The sequence below is a fragment of the Diceros bicornis genome, chromosome 14, assembly GCF_020826845.1.
Source record: "Diceros bicornis minor isolate mBicDic1 chromosome 14, mDicBic1.mat.cur, whole genome shotgun sequence".
In the NCBI taxonomy this organism is placed as follows: domain Eukaryota; kingdom Metazoa; phylum Chordata; class Mammalia; order Perissodactyla; family Rhinocerotidae; genus Diceros; species Diceros bicornis.
In genome coordinates, this window is record NC_080753.1 from 63,177,222 (window position 1) to 63,200,419 (window position 23,198).

Below are 23,198 nucleotides of genomic sequence, written 5' to 3' on the forward strand. Positions count from 1 at the left end.
GGAAACAACCCAAGTATCCATAAACAGATGAATGGATAAACAAAATGTGGTATATCCATGCAATGGAATATTATTCAGCCTTAAAAGGAATGAAATTCTGATACATGCTACAAAATGGATGAACCTTGAAAACATTACACTAAGTGAAATATGCTAGACACAAAAAGACAAATATTGTATGATCCCATGATGTCTATGAGATACCTAGAATAGGAAAATTCATAGAGATAGAAAGTAAAATAGAGGTTACTAGGGGCTGGGGAGAGGGAGGAATGGGGAGTTGTTGTTTACTGGTTACAGAGTTTCTGTTTGGGATAATAAAAATGTTCTGGAAAACAGATACTGGTGATGGTTGCACATCATTGTAAATGTACTTAATGCCACTGAATTATACACTTAAAAATGCTTAAGATGGTAAATTTTATGTTATGTATAGTTTACCGCAAAAAAGAAACTTTTTTTCCCCTGTAAAAGTAATAATACTCATTATAGAAAGTATGGAAAATGTAAAGAATTATACTTAAAAAAAGAAACCTACACATAGCACCTTCACTCAAAGGAAAAATTAACATTTTGGTATTTCTTTCAAGTTTTTTTTCCTAGTCATTTGCATTTTGCTCTTAACAGAATGCCTGCTACATAGATAGGTGGTCAAAAATTTTCAGTGAATAGGAGGGATTTGGGAGGAGAATGACAGAGGACATTAATTATGTACATACTTTGTAGCATTTTGTTTATTGCTTTTTACTTAACATGATAAGCATTTTTATATTATTGTAATTTTAGGAAAGCAATTTTTTATAGTTATTTTTATTATACAAAATATATAAATACAAATTCCTTTTAAATGACTCGAACTGTGCCGAACCACACAGAGCAACACTGTAATGTCATTCTTTCCAGCCCCCACTCTCTTCCATTCCCCAGAGGTAACCCTTATCCAGACTGTGTTGTGCATCCTTTTATTCTCTCTCTAGGCATTTGCATATATATTCTGAAAATAGACATACATATATATATATAAACATCAAAAGGATCACTCTCTAAGTATTGTTTGGGACTTATTTTCCTAACAACAAGCGTTGAAGATCTTTCTATATCATTGTATGTTAGTTTCTACCTCTTTCTTTTAAATGGCTATATAGTATTCTGTAGTTTGGATGAATCATAATTTAGGGCATCTACTTATGGACATTTGGGTCATTTCCAATTTTTTACTCCTACAAACTAAGGTGCAAAGAACTCCTAGAGCTACATCTTTGAGCACACGTGAGTAGGATCGATTACTAAGAGTAGAATTGCAGCAAAAGTTATGTGCTTTTAAAAGTTTGATAGATGCTTCACCTTCCAATAACCCTCACCAATTTAGACTCTTACCAATACTGCACGAAACTGCCTGTTATTCTGCATTTTCACCAACACTTGATATTACCAATCTTTCAAAAATGTTGTCAACCAAATGGATGAAAAATTATAACCAATTCATTTTGCTTTTCTCTGTCAGTGAAGCCAAGTATCTTCTCCCAAGTTTGTTAGCCAATGATATTTCTTCTTTCAATCATCTGTCTATATTCTTTGCCTATTTTTTCATTTGGGTTATTTTTATTTTTTGTTTTTGATTTTTAGGCACCCATTATATATTCTGGATGTTAATCATTTGTCAAACACAGTGAAAGTATTTTCTCCTTTTTAACTACTTTTTACTCTTCACGAGGCCAAATACAATAATCTTTTCCTTTGTCTTGTGAATTTTGTGTCTACATTGATCTGATTTTGGACTTTGTAACAGACATAGTGATGTGCCCCCCAAATTCCTCTTCAAGGAAGCATTTGCTGCTTGGTTGCAAGGAGTTCAGTCTGTAAACAGCCTCCAGCTGTCAGTTCCTTCAGAGTCCGCTCAGCTGCCGTGGGCTGCCTCTCTCAAGGCACTCCCCGCCAGGGGCAGCCCACACTCAGTGACTGAGCCAGGCAAGGGTGTAAAGGCCTGGCCATTTCAGACTGACCCGGGACAAGCCTGAGGGGCAACATTTGCTCAGAGCCCCACACCTGCCAGGATGCCAAAGCTCTTTGTCAGGCGTAACTGCTCTTTGGTTTCTTCCTCTGCTCATTCCTTGCGCCTCAATCTCCATCTCAGAGGCTCCTTCTGGAGAACCCCACCTGCAAAAAACTATTCTTTCCTATTATCTATTTTATTACCATTGTTCTATCACTAAAGTGTTTTAATTTCCTTCTTCAAAATTCTCTTGGCTCATCTTTGTACATTTTTTTCTTTCACATAAACTTAAGAATCAGCTTGTACAGTTCCGTAAACAATTTGGTTGGGATTTTAATTAGGATTGCACTCCATTTATGAATTATGTTGGGGAGAACTGACAGCTTTAGTATATTGAGTGTTTCCATCCATAACACATTCCACCACTTGTTTAGACTTCTTTTCCATCCTTCAGTAAAGTCTGCCACATTTGCCAGTCTATAGACATGTAATATTACCTCTTTGTATTTTAATTTACATTTGCTTGATTACTAGTTAAGGTTGTGCACTTTTTAAATGTTTATTGGCCATTTAAATATTCTTTTTTGTGAAATGTCCTTTTAAGGATTTCATTCATTTTTTAATTGGTCTATCTTTTTATTTTTGATTTGTAAGATTTCTCTAGATGATATGCATTCAGGTCCTTTGTCAGTTAACGTGTGTGCCATACTATCTTCTCCCATTCTGTGGCTTGTCTTTCCATTCTCTTAATGGTTTCCTTTGATGAATATAAGTTCTTTAATTAATCAAATTTATCAATTTTTATCATTAAAGTTAATGTTTTTGTGTCTTATTGAAGAAACCATTCCCCATGCTGAGGTAATGAAGAAATTCTCCTATAATATTTCCCAATAGCTTAATAATTTTGTCTTTCGCATTTAAGTCAGTGATCAACCTGGAGTTGATTTTTTGTTTGCACAAGGTAGAGTCCAATTTCACATTTATTCCCCATGTGGATACTCAATTGTCTCAGTACCATTTATTGAAATGACCATCATTTCTTCACTGCTTTGTAGTGCCATCTCTGTCAAAACCAATATATGTGTGGATCTGTTTGAGGGCTCTCAATTCCATTCCAATTGCCTCTGTCTACCCTACACCACTACCACTCTGTCTTAATTAGTACAGCTTTATAATAATTCTTGACAAGAATCTGATAAGGCAAGACCTTCCTCACCACTAGTCGTCGTCTTCTTCAAGAGTATCTTGGCAATTCTTGCTCTCTTCTTTACTTTCCATATGGATTTCAGAATTAGTTTGTCAAGTTCCATTCCCCCCACCCACTTGCCATAAAAAAAATAACTAAAAAGTTGGAATTTTGGTTGGGATTGCATTGATTCTACAGATCAACATGGGAAGAATTAACATCTTTACAATATTGCAACTTACAAATTACAAAGTAAGTGGTATATTTCTTCATTTATTAAGGTCTTGTTTTGTGTCTCTCAAAAGTTTATACTTTTCTCAACAGGTACTATACGTCTTTTGTTAAATTTATTCCTAGTAATTCATTTTTTTATGCTATTGTAAATGGTATCTTTTTTTTTTTTTTTTTTTTTGGGAGGGAGATTCGCCCTGAACTAACATCTGTGCCAATCCTCTTCTACTTTGCATGTGGGTTGCCGCCGTAGCATGGCTTGATGAGTGATGTAGGTCCACACCCAGGATCCGAACCTGCAAACCCCAGGGCCACCAAAGCAGAGCACGCAAACCCAACCACTACACCACCGGGCCAGACCCACAAATGGTATCTTTTAAAAAAATGTCACTTTCTAACTATTTGTGGCAGATACACAGGGATATAATTGATTTGTATATTGGTTTTAAAACCAGATAAATTCTATTACGGATTTAAAAAGATTCTTTTGAATTTTCTGTGTACACATGCTATCACCTGTGAATAATGAGTTTTATTTCTTCCTTTCCAATCCTATATCTCTTTGTTCTTTCTCTTACTCTACTGAAATAGTAAGGGCCTCCACTACCATTCTGAACAGAAATGGGGAAGGTGAGCATACTTGATTTTCACATTATCTCAAGGAAAAGTAGTTAACATTTCATTAATAACTATGACATTTGCTGTGGTTGTTTCAAAATACCTCATTATCAGGCAAGGAATTTCCATCTTTTCTAGGTTTAGAAAGTAATAACAATATTTTTTCTATCATGAATAAATATTGCATTTTATCTACTGCTTTTTCTGAATCTATTGAAAAGTTATAATTTTTTTCTCCTTTAACAAGATAATGTAATGAATTATAGTGGCAGATTTTCCTAAAGCTAAACTAGCTTTGCATTCCTGGAATAAACCCAATTTGATCACGATGTATTAACCTTTGCTGTCCATTGATGGATTCAGTTTGTTTATATTTAATTCAGGGTTTTTGAATCTATATTGTTAAGTGAGATTGGCTTGTAACGTATCTTCTTTTTCTGGTGTGGGAATCAAGGTTATGCTGGTCTCATCAAATGACTTTGGGAAGGTTCCCTCTTCTCTATTTGGACAAATTTGTATAAGATTGGGACAATCTCTTCATTGAATATTTGGTAGAAACTGCTGATGAAGTTTTCTGGTTCTAAGTAATTTTCTTTGTGGGAAGATTTTTGATCACTAATTCAATCTCTTTTAATGGTTACAGAAATATTCAGGTTTTCTATCTCTATTTGAGTCAGTTTTGCTGTTATACTTTTTTCTAGAAATGTGTCTATTTTGTCTAATTTTTAAAATTAGTAAAAAGTTGTTCATAATATCCTCTCAATATCATTTTGATGTCTGCAGAAGCTGCAGTAATGCCTCCTTATTCATTATTTCAGTTTTCACTCTGTTTTTCTTGATCAATCTTAGTCAATTTTATTAGCTGTTTTGATCCTCTATTACCTGTTTTCTTCCTCTATTACCTGTTTTCTATGTCACTAATTTATGCTCTTTTCCTATTTACTGCTTTCTATTTTCTCTAGGTTTATTTTGCTATCTTCTTCAGATGAATGCTTGGCTAAATAATTTTTAGCCATATATACACACACACACATATGTATATATATGTATGTACATATGATGATACTTTACTAGTAAGTACTCCTTTGCAAAGTGTATTCTGTAAGTTCTAATATGTAGTGTTTTTGTTAGCCTTCAGTTCTAAATATTTCCTAAATTCCATTGCGATTCCTTTCTTTGACCCAAGGGGTATTTAAAAGTATATTTCTTAACTTCTAACCACATGAGATTTTCTAATTATCTTTTTGTGTGTGTGTGTATGAGGAAGATCAGCCCTGAGCTAACATCTGCCAATCCTCCTCTTCTTTTTGCTGAGGAAGACTGGCCCTGGGCTAACATCTGTGCCCATCTTCCTCCACTTTATATGGGACGCCGCCACAGCATGGCCCGACAAGTGGTGCATCGGTGCACACCCAGGATCTGAACCCAGGCCATCAGCAGTGGAGCACACGCACTTAACTGCTACGCCATGGGGCCGGCCCCTCTACTGATCTTTTAAAATTAATTTTTAGCATAACTGAAATGTAGTCAGAGAACATTCTTTATGATTTATTATTACAATCCTTTTAAATTGGTTAAGACTTGTTTTATTTCCCAGTACATGGTTAATTTTTGAAAGTGTTCTGTAAGTTCTCGAAAAGCCTTTAAAAGTAGGTATTCTGCAGTTATTGGGTGGAGTATTTTATATATTTCAATTTGGTCAAATGTGTTAATCATATTCTTCAAATTTATATCCTTACTGATTTTTTTTGTCTATTTGTTCTATCAATGAAATAGAAATTTGTATTAAAATCTCCAACTATGGTTGTGGATTTGTCTATTTCTCCTTTGAGTTCTGTCAGTTTTTGCTTTGTATATTTTGAGGCCATGTTATTAAGGCCATATACATATTTAAAGCTGTTGTTATCCTTCTGGTGCACTGAACCTTTTATCATTATGGAATACTCCCGATTGTTTGTACTAATGCTTTTCTGCCTCAGTGACTATCTTCCCTGCTGTCCTTTTGACTGCTTCCTTGGTTTGCATTGGATATCTCTCTTCTACAGTGTAGGTCCCTCAAAAGTGTGGCAATTCTTGATTGCCTGATTTATTTATTAATTTATTTTTGTATTTGAAATCTGTTTGCTTGTGTGTTTTGTTTTCATGATTATGGCAGTATGCTGCTGTAAGACTTATGACAGTAACTTGTATCCTGAGTCTGTACGTAGGGGAAGTCTTTGTTCCTTTTGGTTGGTTAGTTGGTAACTGGTCTTTAATACCAAACTCACTGATTCAGCCCTAGGCAGATGCTGCTTCCACCTGTTGCTCAGCACAAGGGAAACGGGGGAGGAGCCAATTTTTATAACTGGCACAACCGTGTCTCCCAAAGGACTGTCCCTGCCGATGTCCAGGTGACCATACTGTTTCTTCTATACATTGACCCACGACATGCTCCTCCAGGATCTTCTTCAGCATTATGTTCTGGGTTAGCACTTTTTTTTTTCTGTTATATGGTCTCAGCAGATATAATTCTGTTGTTGTCTTTCCATCTTTCATGAATTCCTCAAAATGACTGATCCACCTATGGTACTTTCCATTCTATTCAGTGATGTTGTGCTTTTGTTTTCATAGTGCTATGTATATTTTCTCTCGTTTCATTAGTTTTGATGGATGAATGGGTCCAGCATGCCAACTTGATGATATGTGCATAAAGCTGTTAATTCTGTTTTATGCAGTTACCAAGGTAGCTTACCTCAAATCTCAGTGACAAATTATATTGCTTTGGTTTCCATGGTTGATAATATATATGCTTTGATATGTTAACATTCTGAGCATCTGTTATATAACCTACCTTTAAACTCTTCACATCATCTTCCACATTTTCTTCTAATTGATTTACATAAAAAGGCCTAAAGTTTTCTTCAATGCCTATATGAAAAAAACAATACTTTAAGTTTCTGAAGTATTTTCTAAAATAAAATTAAAATATTAGTAATCTATTATCTTTGAATTGTTTACCTTAATCGGTGAGCAAAGCAGTAAAATAAAAATATAAACACCAAATCACTAACTTGCACAAAGATACTAACAAAACTAATAATTAGGTAGACAGAACAAGGGTTAGGATAACACTGGAAACTAAGGGCTCCTGTCTAATAGCATGTAGTTTCTCTGGCTGTGGCACAAAACCCTCTCTATGTGAGTTAATCTCCAAGTGAACAAGGATGGATGGACTCCTTGTTTCCATCCCTCTGGCATCAGATTTATTATAGGATAGGATACTCAGAGTAAGGATTTGATGTAAAGAGTTAGAGCTGTTAGCCTTAAAAATAAAAGGCAACTTCCACTTCTGGTACTTTTCCTTATTTCTTCTGCTAAATACAACAAGAACCCCTAGATATTATATATAAAACAAACATAAGGAGACTCTGGGGGCTGGCCCCGTGGCTTAGCGGTTAAGTGCATGCGCTCCGCTACTGGCGGCCCGGGGTTCGGATCCCAGGCGCGCACCAACGCACTGCTTCTCCGGCCATGCTGAGTCCAAGTCCCACATACAGCAACTAGAAGGATGTGCAACTATGACATACAACTATCTACTGGGGCTTTGGGGGGAAAAAAAAGGCGACTCTGAAAGGAGGAGAGATGACAGCTAGGGACTTTGGGATCTGAGGAAAGACACAGCAGTGAGATCACTGGGTTTTCTTTTTGCCTCATAGATGCGAGCTGAAGAAGCTGGCAACCCAACAAAAAAAGCCATCAAAAGCCTGCTCTTTCTAGTCAGAGGACTAAGAAAAGGGCAGCCTAGCAAGGCAGAAAACCTTTATTCAATAACCACTCTACTCCAGCCAAACCCCACAGAAAAAACTATGGTTCCACCCCTACCCCTACCAGCAGAGGCCCAGTGGGTAGCTGAGACTACCAACCTCATGAGACAGTAACAGGGTGCTACAACACCACACCAGGGTGATGTCAGAGAAGGTCAAATAGGAAGCCAAGATTTTCCTTCCTGCCAGATGGTAATAAGCCCCTCCACTCTCGTGGTGTCAGTGGACTACAAGGGTAAACTAGACTTGTACTCTCACCTTGCAGAAATAAGACACCCCTCCCTGGAGTATCAGAGGAGGCCTAATGGGGAGTCAGGACTTTCACCTCCATTGTGGTGTCTATGGAGACCACCTGGGCTCCGCTGGAACTCCCATCCCCGACCAGTAGTAATGAGGACCCCCTACCTAAGGTGTCAACAGGGCTGAATGGGGAACCTGGACTTCTATCTCCACCTGGCATTAACAAGGTGGCAGCCACCCTTCCACTGCCAAAGCAGTGTCAGAAAATCCAGCTAAAACAGAAGGCCTAACGAAGATCCAGTCTCATAGCATAGTAAGAAAATTTACAAGTTTTGATAGAAAAATCATTCATCATACTAACAACCAGGAAGATTTTAAACTGAATGAAAAAGGACAATCAATAGATGCCAACACCGAGATGACAGAAATGTCAGAATTACCTGTCAAAGACTGTTAAACGGCCATGATAAAAATGCTTCATTAATAAGAACAAGCTTGAAACAAATGAAAAAGTAGAAAGTCTCAGCAAAGAAATAGAAGACATAAAAGAAATTTCAATAAAACTTTAGAACTGAAAAATATGATAAACCAAAACAATAAGCCCAGTGGATGAGCTCAACAGCAGAATGGAGAAGATAGAGAAAAGTCAGTGAGCCAGAAGACAGAACAATAGCAATCATCCAATCTGATCAAGAGAGAGAAAATGAACTGAGAAAAAAAATGTAGAGTCTCAGGGACCTGTGGGACTATAACAAAAGATCTAGTATTTCTGTCATCAGCATCTTGGAAAGAAAGGAAAAAGAGAGTGGGGCTGAAAAAGTACTTTATGAAATAATAGCTGACAGCTTCCCAAATTTGGCAAGAGACATAAACCTTCAGATTCAAAAAGCTGAGCAAAACCCAAAGATCCATACCAAGACAAATAATAACTAAACCTCTAAAAAATAAAGACAAGGAAAAAAATCTTGAAAGCAGCCAGATAAATTTTACCTATAAGGAAAAAAACAATTAGAATGACAGAGGATTTCTCAACTGAAACCATAGAGCCAGAAGGAAGTCACATGATATTTTTTAAGTGCTGAAAGAAAAGAACTGTCAACCTAGAATCCTACACCCAGCAAAAATGTCCTTCAAGAATGAAAGGGAGATCAAGACATTCTCAAATGAAGGAAAACTAAGAGAATTTGTCCCCAGAAGACACACCCTAAAAGAATGGCTAAAGAAAGTCCCCTAAACAAAAAAGAAATGATAAAAGAAGACACCTTGCAATGTCAGGGAGGAAGAAAGAACACATGTGGTATAATAAAAAATTAATATTTGGTCTTTTCCCCAGGTTCAGTTGGATCACGGCAGGGAGCTCCGAAAATCCCTGGAATCTCTTAAGTGATAAGAGTGTGTTTTATATGCTAATGAGATGGCTCCTGGCCCAGGGGTGGGGAGGAGGAGGGCTAGACAGCTTCAAGATGGAGGCTGGTGCCAGGAAGACCTAGCCATGACTACAAGCTTGGAATTTTCAGCACCACTCCCTGACCTCTAGGGAGGGGAGGGGGACTGGAGATTGAGGGGACTGGAGAATGACCAATGATTTAATAAATCATGCCTACCTAATGAAGCCTCCATGAAAATCTCTAAACAATGGGGTTTTGATAACTTCAGAGTTGGTGAATACATTGAAGCACTGGGAGAGTGGCATGCCCAGAGAGGGCATGGAAGCTCTGTGGCACATCCTCTCAGTACCTTGCTTTATGCACTCTTCCATTTGGCTGTTCCTGAGTTGTAGCCTTTATAATGAACCAGTAAAGTCAGTAAAATGTTTTCCTGAGTTCTGTGAGGGGGTGTTGTGAGGACTCCTGAATTTGTATTTGGCTGGGAAGAAGTGGGGGTAGCCTGGGCACCCTATTTGCATCTGATTTCTGAAGTGGGGACAATCTTGCAGCAGGACTAAGCCCTTAAACCTGTAGAGTCTGAAGGTAACTCTGGGTAGTTAGCATCAGAATTTAACTGAAGTCTAGGATACCCAGTTAGTGAGACATGTCAGAAGTAGTATTACAAAAAAGACACCACAACACAGTAATCAAAAAATATGAGTAAATATAATAGGCTTTCCTTCTCCTCTTGAGTTTTCTAAACAATGATTGACAGTTGAAGCAAAATTGTAACACTGTCTGATATATTATAAATGTATACAGAGGAAATATTTAAGGCAATTATATATAGGGAAAGGTAAAGGAAAGCAAAGGGAGTAAAGTTTTTATACTTCACTCAAACTGGTAATAATGACATAAGTAGACTATGATAAATTATGTACATATAATGTAACACCTAGAGCATCCATTAGAAAAACAATACTCAAAAATACCATAGATAAATCAAAGTGGAATTCTAAAAAACATTCAAGAACCCACAAGAAGGCAGGAACAAGAAAAGAGAAATGAAAAACAGAAAGAACAAACAGAAACAAAATAAAATGGCAGATAGAATCCCTAACATATCAATAACTACATTAAATGTAAATAGTCTACAAACACCAATCAAAAGACAGAGATTGGCAGAAGAGATAAAAAAACATGACCCAACTATATGCTGTCACAAAAAACTCACTTTACATATAATGATTACAGACAGCTTAAAGTAAAAAGATGGGGAAAGATATATCATGTAAACATTAATAAAAAGAAAGCAGGTGACTATATTAATATCCAATAAAGTGGACTTCAGAGCAAAGACGATCACTAGAGACAGAAAAGGACATTTATATAATGATTAAAGGATCAATCCACCAAGACATAGCAATTGTAAATGCATATGCACCAAACAAGAGAGATGCAAAATATATAAAGCAAAAGATGATAGAACTATAGGCAGAAATAGACAAATTCACAATTATAGTTGAAGACTTAAACACCCCTCTCTCAACAACTGAAAGAACAACTTGACAGAAAATCAGCAAAGATATTGAAGAACTCAACAACACTCAACTAACAGGATGTAATTGAAATTTAGAGAACACTCTACCCAACAACAGTAAAATACTCATTCCTTTCAAGTGCCCAGAGAACACATACCAAGACACATGATATCCTGGGCCATAAAATAAACCTCAACAAATTTGAAAAAATTGAAACATACAAAATGTGTTCTCTGACTATAATGAAATCAAGCCAGAAATCAATAAGAGAAAGATAACAGGAAAATCTCCAAACTCTTGGAAATTAAACAACACACTTCTAAATAATACATGGATAAAAGAGAAAGTCTCAACAAAAATAAAAAAATGCATTAAGTGAATGAAAATAAAAACACAATATATCAAAATTTGTAGGACACAACCACAGCAGTGCTGAGAAGGAAATTTATGGCATCAAACATACACATTAGAAAAGAGAAACGGTCTCAAATCAATAATCTAAGTTCCCACCTCAAGAATCCAGGAAAAAGAAGCAAAATAAACACAAAGCAAGAAAGAAAATAATAACGATAAGAGCAAGAATAAATGAAATAGAAAACATAAAAACAATAGAGAAAATCAATGAAACAAAAAGCTTGTTCTTTGAAAAGATCAATAAAATATACAAAGAAAAACAGAAGACACAAATTACCAATATCAGGAATGAAATGGGGGATATCACTAGAGATCCTGTAGATATCTAAAGGATAATAAGGGATACTACAAGCAACTTTACACACATAAATTTGACAACTTAGATGAAATATACCATTTCCTCAAAAAATACAAACTACCACAACTACTCTGATATAAAACAGATCATCTGAATAGCCCTATAACTATTAAGGAAATTGACTTCAGAATTTAAAAACTCCAAAAAAAGAAATCTCCAGGCCCAGATGGTTTCATGGGAGAATTCTACCAAAATTTTAAAGAATTAACATTAATTATACACATTCTCTTCCAGAAAATAGAAGAGGAGGGAACAGTTCTCAATTTATTTTATGAAGCCATTATTGACTCTGACATCAAAACCAGAGTAAGATAATACAAAAAGCAGATAGCTATACACCAATATCCTCATGAAAAAAAGTCTTAACAAAATATTAGCAAATGGAGTTCAGCAATATATAAAAAGAATTATACACCTTGACCAAACAGGTTTTATTCCAGAGATGTGAGGTTGGTTCAGTATTCAAAAATCAATTGATGTAATCCACCGTATTAACAGGTTACAGAAGGAAAATCACAGGATCATATCAGTCTATGCAGAAAAAGCACTGACAACATTCAACATCCATTCATGATAAAACTCAGAAAAACAGGAATAGGTATGGAGAACTTCCTCAAGAAGACAGAGTATCTACAAAATCCCCACAGCTAACACCATACTTCATGCTTTCCCCTAAGATTGAGAACAATGTGAAGATGTCTGCTCTCACTGCTCTTATTCAAGATAGTGCTAGAAGTTCTAGCTAGTACAATAAAGAAAAGGAAATAAAAGTCATACAGATCAGAAAGGAAGAAATAAAACTGTCCCCATTTGGAAATGACAAGAAAATCTAAAAGTATCTTCAAAAAAACTCCTAGAACGAATAAGTGAGTTCAGCAAGGTCATAGGATACAAGATTAGCATACAAAAATCAACTGTATGTCTATATTCTAGCAATGACCAAATGGATGCCAAAATTAAAAATACAAACTACTCATAATTGCTCAAAAAAAGAGAAATACATATATAGGACTTGTATGCTGAAAACTACACAAGACTGATAAATCAAAGAAGATCTAAATAAATGGAGAGACATACTGTGTTCATGGATTAGAAGACTCAATATAGTAAAGATGTCAATTCTCCCCAAATGGATATACAGATTTAATACAATTCCTATCAAAATCGCAGTAAGATTTTTTTGTAGATATAGACAAGATTTTTCTAAATTTTATATGAAAAGACAAATGAGTTAGAGTAAATAAAAGAATTTTGAAAATGAAGAAAAAAGTGGGAGGAATCAGTTTATGCAATTTCAAGACTTATTATATCACTACAGTAATTAAGACTGTGGGAGGCTGGCCCCGTGGCTTAGTGGTTAAGTGTGCACGCTCCGCTACTAGCGGCCCGGGGTTCGGATCCCGGGTGTGCGCCAATGCACCGCTCGTCCGGCCATGCTGAGGCAGCGTCCCACATACAGCAACTAGAAAAAAGTGCAACTATGAAGTACAACTATCTACTGGGGCTTTGGGGAGAAAAAGGGAAAAAAAGGAGGAGGATTGGCAATAGATGTTAGCTCAGGGCCGGTCTTCCTCAGCAAAAAGAGGAGGATTGGCATGGATGTTATTAGCTCAGGGCTGATCTTCCTCACACACACACACACACACCCCCCCACAAAATAAATAAATAAGTAAACAAAAAATAAAAAAAGACTGTGGCTACTGGTGGAGGGACAGATGCATAGATGAATGGACCAGAAGAGAGAACTATGAAACAGACCCACACAAATATTCACAACTGATTTCTTTTTTTTTTTAAAGCTTTTGTTTTTGAGGAAGTTGTATATCCTAGTTGTAGGTCCTTCTAGTCCTTCTATGTGGGACACCACTTCAGCACGGCTTGATGAGCAGTGAGTAGGTCCAGGCCCAGGATCCAAACTGGCGAACCCTGGGCCGCCAAAGTGGAATGTGCAAACTTAACCGCTACACCACCAGGCCGGCCCCCACAGCTGATTTCTCACAAAGGAAAAAAACCACTTCAATGGAGGAAAGATAGCATTCCAATAAGTGGTGCTGCAGCAAGCAGACATTCATAGGCAAAAAAAACCAAACTTCAACCTAAGTCTCACACCTTATACAAATATTAACTCAAAATGGATCATGCTATTTTTTCAATGAGATATAAACCAAATAACTGGCAAGGAAAACAACCAAATATTTAATTCTGTGCTGTTGTTCTTCTATTAGCCATAATTTTCCATGACTCTCATAGAAAAAAAAATGGACTTAGCACAGACTTAAATGTAAATCTATAAGAATTTTAGAACAAAACATAGAAGAAAATCTTTGGGATATAACCCTGACAGTGTTCTTAGACTTGACACCAAAAGTACAATTCATAAAAGGAAAAAATAATAAATTAGACATCGTCAAAATGAAAAACTTTTACTCTGTGAAAGACTCTGCTAAGAGGATGAACAAACAAGCTACAGATTGGGAGAAAATATTTGTAAACCACACATCCAACTAAGGAATAGTATATAGAATATATAAAGAACACTCAAAATTCAACAGTAAAAAAACAAGCAATCCAATCAGAAAATGGGCAAAAGACATAAAGTGACATTTCACCAAAGAAGATAAAACAGATGGCAACTAAGCACATGTGAAGATATTTAACATTAGCCATTAGACAAATGTAAATTAAAACCACAATGAGATATCACTACATACCTATCAGAATGACTAAAATAAAAAATAGTGACAATACCAAATGTTGGCAAGGATGTAGAGAAACTGGATCATTCATACACTGCTGGTGGGAATGTAAAAAAGTACAGCCACTCCGGAAAACAGTTTGGCAGTTAAAAAAAAAAAAAAAAACTATGCATGAAACTATCATACAATCTACCTATTTCACTCCTGATATTTATTCCAGAGAAATAAAGACTTATATTCACACAAACACCTGTAACGTGAATATTTACAGCAGCTTTATCCTAATAGCCCCAAACTGGAAACAAACCAGATGTCCTTCAGGGAGTGAATACACAAACTGTGGCACCTCCACACCATGGAATACTACTCAGCAATGAAAAGGAACAAACTGTTGATAAACACAACAACCTGGGTGAATCTCCAGAGAATTAGCTGAGCGGCAAAAAGCCAATCCCAAAAGATATTTTATGATTCTGTTTATGTAACATTCTCGAAATGACAAATGATAGAAATGAAGAACAGGGGCCGGCCCCGTGGCTTAGCGGTTAAGTGCGCGTGCTTCACTACTAGCAGCCCGGGTTCGGATCCTGGGCGCGCACCAACGCACCGCTTGTCCGGCCATGCTGAGGCAGCGTCCCACATACAGCAACTAGAAGGATGTGCAACTGTGACATACAACTATCTACTGGGGCTTTGGGGAGAAAAAGGGGAAAAAAAAAGGAGGAAGATTGACAATAGATGTTAGCTTAGAGCTGGTCTTCCTCAGCAAAAAGAGGAGGATTGGCATGGATGTTAGCTCTGGGCTGATCTTCCTCACAAAAAAAAAAAAAACACATACACACAAAAACAAAAGGAAATGAAGAACAGATTATTGGTTGCCAGAGGTGAAGGAGGGGGAGGGTTAGGGAGGGATGTGGGTGTGGCTATAGGAGGGCAACAGGAGGGACCCTTGTGGTGATGGAAATGTTCTGTATCTGACTGTATCCCTGTCAGTATCCTGGTTGTGATATTGTGCTGCAGTGTGGCCTAGTTTGGGAAACTAAGTAAAGGGTACATGGGATGTCTCTGTGTTATTTTTTACAACTGCATGTAAATATACAATTATCTCAAAATAAGAACTTCAATTTTAAAAAAAGTGAAAAACACATGAGAGAAGAGAAGAAACCAAGCCAGAAGAAGATTTAGGCTGACTGAGCAAATAAGAAAACAGGAGGTTGTGCTAGGTGGGGCTTTAATTCTGTTTTCTCATGGCAGAAATATGTGGGCAAAATGCTTTGTAGGCTCCTCAGTGCCTTCCTACTTTTTATCTTTTCCTCATCTGATTTTCTTCTTTCCTCTGCCCCTTCCCTCTGATTTTCTTCTTTCCTCTGCCTTTAGGATCTCAGCAAGATCCTAGGTAACATAGGGGGATGGGAAGAAGTACAAGGATGTGACAAACATCCATGCCCCTTTCTTTCTCCCTCTACTCCAGGCCCAATCTAAATGACAACATACATTTCCACAGATGCCAGCTACACAAGAAGAAGGAAAAGAAATAAAAGGAACTAAGAAAAAGAGGGCCGGTGGAAGCAACCCAAGTGTCCATCAACAGATGAATGGATAAACAAAATGTGGTATAGACATATATGGAATACCACTCAGCAATAAAAACGAAGGAAATTCTGACACATGCTATAACATCGATGAAGCCTGAGGATATTATGCTAAGTGAAATAAGCCAGTCACAAAAGGACAAATACTGAATGATTCCTCTTACATGAGGTACCTAGAGGAGTCAACTTCATAGAGATGGAAAGTAGAATGGGGGTTTCCATGGGCTAGGGGAGGAGTGGGGAGTTGTTTAATGGGAACAGAGTTTCAGTTTGGGGAGATGAAAAGATTTTGGAGATGGATGGTAGTCATAGTTGCACAACAATATGAATGTACATAATGCCACTAAACTGTACACTGAAAAATGGATAAGATGGCAAATTATGTGTTACATATATTTTAACACAATAAAAAAAGGTAATTATGAAAAAAAAAGAAAGAAGAGGGCCTCATATGCCTTCATGCTTTTGGGAGGAATGGGATCTTTTCACTGAACAAAATGTTTGAAATCTAGAAAATCAGTTTGAAATTACAAGTAAAGCGGAACTTTGTTTTCTGAAGACTCAAAGCGGGTTCCTGACAACATCTTACTAGGAAAATTGCCATGTAGGATACATCCTACACAGTCATAAAAGATGCTCTTACCAACAAATGTTGGCCGAACTTCTGGATTCGCCTCCCAGCACTGCTTCATGAGGCTGATAATCTCCTTCGGGCAGTACTCAATGATGTCCTCCACATCCGGCCTGTTCCCAGATTTAATGCACATGATCAACTGCTGCTCACAGATAGCATCTATAATGCAAAGAGGAGCTTAAATTGAGACTTTCTCTCAGGTCCAGTCCTCTCAGGCAGGGAGATTACAAAACTTGGACAATGCCGCTTATCTCTCTCTGCCTAGGGTATGCTTTTAGTATAGCTGCCTCGTCTGATGGGGCAAATGGCCCTTAGACCAGGAGTTGATGTGTTCCATTGCAGAGACAATCAAACAACATTTTAGATGAAAGACAGAATTCACAACAAAGCTGCCTCCTGGCAGAACAAATGGAATATGTGATAAAGCCAATGGCATACTCCAGATTTTAATACAAAGACAAATATGGTATAGCTCTTGCTTTTCAGGAGCTCAGTTTAATGAGAGTGACTTAAAATATAGAGTGATAACTGCTATTCAAGAAGTAAGTACAGGGGTTCTGGTAACAGTAGGTCAGAGAAGGCTTTGTTGAGTCCAGAAAAATAAGCAGGAGTTATCTAGGTAAAGAATGGGGAAGGAGGATTCAGAGAGGAAGATTCCAGGCTAGGAAAGCAAGATACGGATAGACTGGAAGTTCCAGAAATCATGATGCATCCTAGAAATTACAAGCAGTTCAGTATAACTGGACATATTGACTAAGGAAGGAGAGGTGAGGAATAAAGCCAGAAAGAGAAGCAAAAGGCAGATCTTAAAGGGCCTTGTTTTCCATACTGAAGAATTTGAACTTTATCCCAAAAGCCACAGGGAGTGTTGTAAGGATTTTAAACAGGTGAGTGAGATGGTCATATTTGCCTTTTAGGATGAACAGTTTGGCTGCAGTGTGAATGGTAAACTATATGAGGTGCCTGAAGCAGAAATACAGCGAGTTTTAACTAAACAGAGGTCAGTGGGGATAGAGAGAAGTGGATGGATTCAAGATGTACCTTTAATCATACATACACCTTGAATTCATAGGTTTTGATGTCTGATTGGATGTGGGAGATGAGGGGCAAGGCTGAGTCTGGGATGACTAAGGTTCTGGTCAGGCTACTCGGTAGATGGATGGTTGATGACATTTTCTGAACATAGAAGAGGAACAAAGCTGAGTGGGCTACAGGGAAAGCATTTAGAAGATGAAGTTGTTTGGGAGGATGTTGCTTTGGAGGTTCCTCTGTACATGTAATGGATCTGACTAACAGGTAAGTGGATATCCAGGCCAGGGCTAGAGATAAGAGATTTGAGAGGCACCGGCAAAAAGGTGATCGTCAAACCACAGGAGTGGATAATCACCCAAGAAGAATGGATAGGAAAATTTCCATTAGTTTAGGCACTTAAACTCAAGAATGACTACTTATGTATCTGTTCTCCTGCACGAACCATGTCTTTCTCATCTTTATATTCTCAATTCCAATTAAAGTACCCACAGTAAGTACTGAAAAGAAATAATTCTTGAATGAAGTAAGTGAATGCATGTAAGTATAATGTGTATGCCTTTTAGTATAAAACGGTAAGTCCTCATAAGTAGAAGCAAGCAAGCTTTCCTGCCCAGGAAGAATCCTGGAATTTTATGACACTTCCCAAGCTTAGATACATTATCAAGGCTCCTACTTGTCCTGGGATCCCTGATTCCTAAACTGAGATTACTCATTCATTCAGAAAACTTACTGAGAACCTACTATGTTGCAGGCACTGCGTGTAGATGCTGGGGAAACAGCAGTGAGTAAACCAGATGTGTTCCCAGCCCTTGTGGAACTTACAGTCTGGTGAGTAAGATAGACATTAAATGCACAATCAATTATAAATCTTAACTGATTTCACTGAAGACCATTATTTCATTTAACAATTTTGATTAATACCCAAGTCCCACTCCTCTACAAATATCTTACTTTCGTATGGCTCCTTATTTGCAAATATTGCCCAAAGTACTATGGCAAAGCTGTACACATCTGACTTCTCTGAGGGCTTTGCGTTGACATCGTTCAGATGCTCAGGGGCCATGTAGCAGAGGGTGCCGCCATTTTTCTTAGAGGTCCTGTTCACTTTCCTCTGCTCATTGTGTTCCTCTTTAGTCAGTTTACTCCACGTCTTAAAGGAAGCAACGCCAAGATCAGCTATCTGCAGAAGAAAGCAAACCAATGGGCTTGTTCTGTGAAGGCTACAAGCAAATCAGATTTCACTTTCAATTTTGGGCTTATCCAATAGACACGAGGTATAGTGAATCTTCCAGAAATGGTTGCACTAGATAGGTTTAAAACAGCTACTTCTGAACAGACTTATAGAAACTTTGTGTTTCCTCAGGCATCTGGAAAATCTCCCCTAAGAAATGTCCATGTGAAATTCTGGTATCTCAGTTCTTATGCAATAAAACCAGGGCATTTGCTGGGGGGTGGGGGAAAGAGAAGAAAAGCAGAAGACACTGATGACATGAACAACAACAAAACATGTTTATCCTAATTCCTCCTTTACTCTGCATGTATTTTTTAATTACTTCTGAGGCTGGGGAAAAACTGTATTTTCTTTTCATCAGATTTGTGTAGCGGATGCTGACTGGGTACTGCACCTTTTCTCTTCCCAAGCGGTGTCCAGAAGCCCATGGCTGCGAATCTCTAAGGACTCCAAAGACACACTGAGGACAGGACTGTGCAGTTACTTGCTTTGAGTTGGTAGCCTGAAGCTAAGAGAAGATGGGATGGGGAGAAGGAGAAAAACCAACAAAAAAGCAGAGAGAAAAACACCAAGGTCAGATACAGAACAAAGAGAGAAGTGGCAGGGCAAAATGACAGAACAATACAGTTAAGAAGAAATCAAAGGGGACAGTTGCACTTTTGCCTCTAGGAATCCAAGCATTTGGGGATGAATGATTCTAACTCAGAACATAAGAGATAAGTTATTAATGTAACCTGCCTTTAAAGAATAGGAATACAAATCTGCCCGAGACGAGAACAAAGCGTCAGAAGCAGAATCCTCTAGTGGAGGGATGCCTGCGTAAGCAGTTCTTGAGTGCGAGCCCCAAATGCCACTTCCCCTTTCAGATGCTTGTGCTTGAATTCCTGCTGCCAAAGCCACTTCGATATTATGCTCCGCCTAGTTAAATCTTGCTCGAGTGAACACAAGAAAAATTCCGTCCCCTTGTTCCCTTTACTACAACGGAGAGGTTTCAAAAGGAAACTGATAAAAAAATGAATATGAAAGTAAATGAATAAATAAAAAATATAAACTCCATCAAGTCTGTATCTTTCTTTTCAATCCTTGATAGAGCCTTTCAGCACCACTACCACCAGTTATAAGCTGAGCTAGGTCTTCCTTGACCCTCTACCATGTATAAAAATGGGTTTACAGTGGAGAATTAAAACTAAAATTACCCCCATCTTCTAGAAACCTTTAGATTATGGTTTACCTTAATGTGAAAGTCATCATCAACGAGGATATTTTCAGGCTTCAGGTCCTTGTGTATTACACCTTCTCCATGTAAGTAGCACATTCCTTCAATGGTCTCCATAATTATCCTTCCTTTCACAGAAAGAGGGATACTGATCTAAAATAAGTGATATTAAGTCTATGAAATGAAAAGGGAATCAACCACACCAAAGTAACTGTTTCATTCAAGAATAGTGGGGTCTGAACTGAGGTTACAGTTACCAGGTTTCCTTCCATCATGCTCTGCAACGCTGCTGTTATTGTAAAACAAACCCTCTTTTTAGAAAGATTTCATCCCAGGTGCTAAGGGTATTACTGTTGTGCTTTGTCAGGGTAAAAATAAAACTTCTATGCCAATATAGTAATATATAAAAATGCTATAAAATTAAGCTCCTTGAGAACAAAACCTTAGAGTTATTATTATTATTTAGGGTGTATCCTTACTACCGAGCATGGTGCCTGGAACGTTTGTTGAATTAATGGATAAATAAATATACAAAAAAACACAAATATGCTCTATAGTATACTAATGTGATACGCTACTATATATTAAATATGTGAACAATATTCATGGAAATATGTGTATGAAATGATGTTAAGAGAAAAAAGAATACAAGGAAATGCACTCTGATTGATTACAAACATGGAAAAGTTAATCTATGAGATAACACGGTGTTAAAACAATGCTGAAGTGAATTTCGTATCTGTTTGGTGATTTAGTATCAGATACTTCAGGTCTTTGTAAAGTTTCAAGTCACTCTTACTTACAATGGTATTCTAGCTGTATGAACATCAATGCTAATACAGACGATACCAGTTTCTATTATAGTGGTGAAACATTAGTTTTGCTTAACATTGAAAAGACAATAACAAACTGTGTGTGTGTAAGTCTCTAGTTTACAAACAGGCTGTTTCCTAAATATTTATGTGTATGCTAATTGTTGGTAAACAGAAAAAAAAATTTAAATGATGGAAGTCAGATTCCCAAGTCAACTCCCAAACCATATTTAACTCATGATGCAGCTGAACTACGCTATTAATAGCCTGATCACCACCATACAAAAAATTGCAGAAAAGATTTTCCTTTCTTCCTTGGTATACCTTTGGACTTAGGAAAAAGTTCTGAGCAAGCAAAGTGGATTCCCTTCTCATCCCTCTTTCTGCTTTGCTCCCTCATGTCCTCCTGACTTTATTCCTGAGCCTCAACTGATGCACTCCTCATCTTTGCATGATCCTGCAGAATGCCTCTTGTCCCAAATGACTTATCTCCCAATCAAAATGCCTACTGACTTCATGTGGCTGATCTTACCTAGTTTTGGGGAGAAGAGCAATCTGATCAAATTACAATACAACAGATATAAGTGATTATCTTTTATCCTTCCTATAGGTATTTGTGAGAGATGTCTGTGATTTAGAAGAATTGACATAGCTTTGGGCAGTTGGGTTGGGGGAGAAGAAGGGGAAAAGGGGGAATATTTGCCATAAAGGCAGTCATATCCCACCACTCCTACATGCAATCTATGCTTTGGCTAAACCCAGTTATTTGCAGTTTCCCAAATTTGGCATACTCTCGTTCCTTTGCACGGGCCATTCTCTCTGCCTGGAACCTTATTCCCTAATTCTCTGCTTCAAAACCTCCACTTGCCCTTCAGACTTTGGCTCAAGCATCCTCCTTCTGGAATCCCTTCCTATCTATCCCATGCTGGGCTGAGTGCCTCTCCTCTGTGTTCTCACAGCACACTGTGAGGATGTCTATCGAACACCCTTATACCACCCCATTCACTTACTTATCTGGCCCCCATTACCTGTCTGGGTCAAATCTGCTATTGCTCCCTCAGCAACCAGCACAAGGCCTTGCTCTCAATAGGTATCTAAACTTTTCAAAAATGCTTTAAAGTTATTTGGTTTTGGTAAACAATTTTTATTTTCCTGTTTTAAGTCTTCTTTATCCAGTGTTGTTGCCTCTAATATTCTATACTTAACCTATAAATTTCTTAAATGATATCAAAGTGCAATCTTTAATATTCCATCTTCTCATACAGTCATCTATTGTGTACATCCTTTTTTCCATCAGTCAACATTTAACTATTATCCATTACGCATATACCCCACGTCAGACCATGTGCTCCGTGAAGACAGTGCCTATCTCTGAATTGTGGATCTTAGAATGTCTGACAAAAGCCAACTACAATACTAAGACATAGAGGGGACCCTCCAAGTGAGGGACACAGACACCTGTCTGCAGGGATTGAGGGGGGCAAGAACACCTTCTGGAAAGTCAAGGGAGATTTAATGAGGGATTGACTTCAGAAAATCCAAAATATTTAGCAATTTACTTAGGGATATTTCACACCAACAAGCTACAGAAGAACACCATGATGATAACCACAACAGACAACCGGCACCCAAGTCGCTGTGCCTGGAGATGGCACGGAAAAGCTCTCTCTACCTCAGCTTTCAGCACACGCATCAGGTTGCCCTTCTCCATGTACTCCATCACGAGAGAGTAGTTTCCTTCTTCTATGATGATGCCCAGGAGCTTCACCACTCGGTTATGTCTCAGCCTGTGCATCATCTTGCCCTCCTCAAGGAGGGACTCGTTGTACCTGTGGAAGGGACAGGTGCTGTTAAGATGGGCAGAGTTAGCCCCTTTTCCCTTTGTGCTCCCCAAAAACACAGGATACACCTTCAACACATCACATCACATGCTTTTGTCATTACTTGTGCACGTACTGATCTCTTCCAGGCACACACTACAAGCTTTAGAAGGCAGAGTAGTTTCTCGTTCATCTTTATATTCCTCCTTCCCAGTGACTGGAAGTGAGTGATCAAGAAATGTTAAATCGATGAATGAATGAACGAAAAGTAAATGAACAGCAGCAATGAAACGCAGCCAGAAAAAAGGGTTGTGGTGGACAATATAACAAAAAATGCAGCCTCTCTCTACAACCACTCTGGCAAGAGAGAGAGAAGTAATCCACTCCACCAATTGCTTTAGGGAGAGGGTTCCT

The 23,198-nt window shown here is 37.8% G+C and overlaps 1 protein-coding gene across 4 annotated transcripts in view; it reads right to left on the reverse strand.

Moving 5' to 3' along the window:
* RIPK1 (receptor interacting serine/threonine kinase 1) overlaps positions 1-23,198 on the reverse strand; it is a 40,351-nt gene that overhangs the window by 6,579 nt on the left and 10,574 nt on the right. For all 4 annotated transcript variants that reach the window (XM_058555367.1, XM_058555368.1, XM_058555366.1 and 1 more), the window contains 5 exons: positions 22,637-22,793; positions 20,168-20,305; positions 18,657-18,885; positions 16,683-16,832; positions 6,859-6,935 (listed from right to left, as the gene is read on the reverse strand). In XM_058555367.1, the coding sequence (XP_058411350.1) occupies positions 6,859-6,935; positions 16,683-16,832; positions 18,657-18,885; positions 20,168-20,305; positions 22,637-22,793 (751 nt within the window). The remainder of the gene's footprint in view (positions 1-6,858; positions 6,936-16,682; positions 16,833-18,656; positions 18,886-20,167; positions 20,306-22,636; positions 22,794-23,198) is intronic.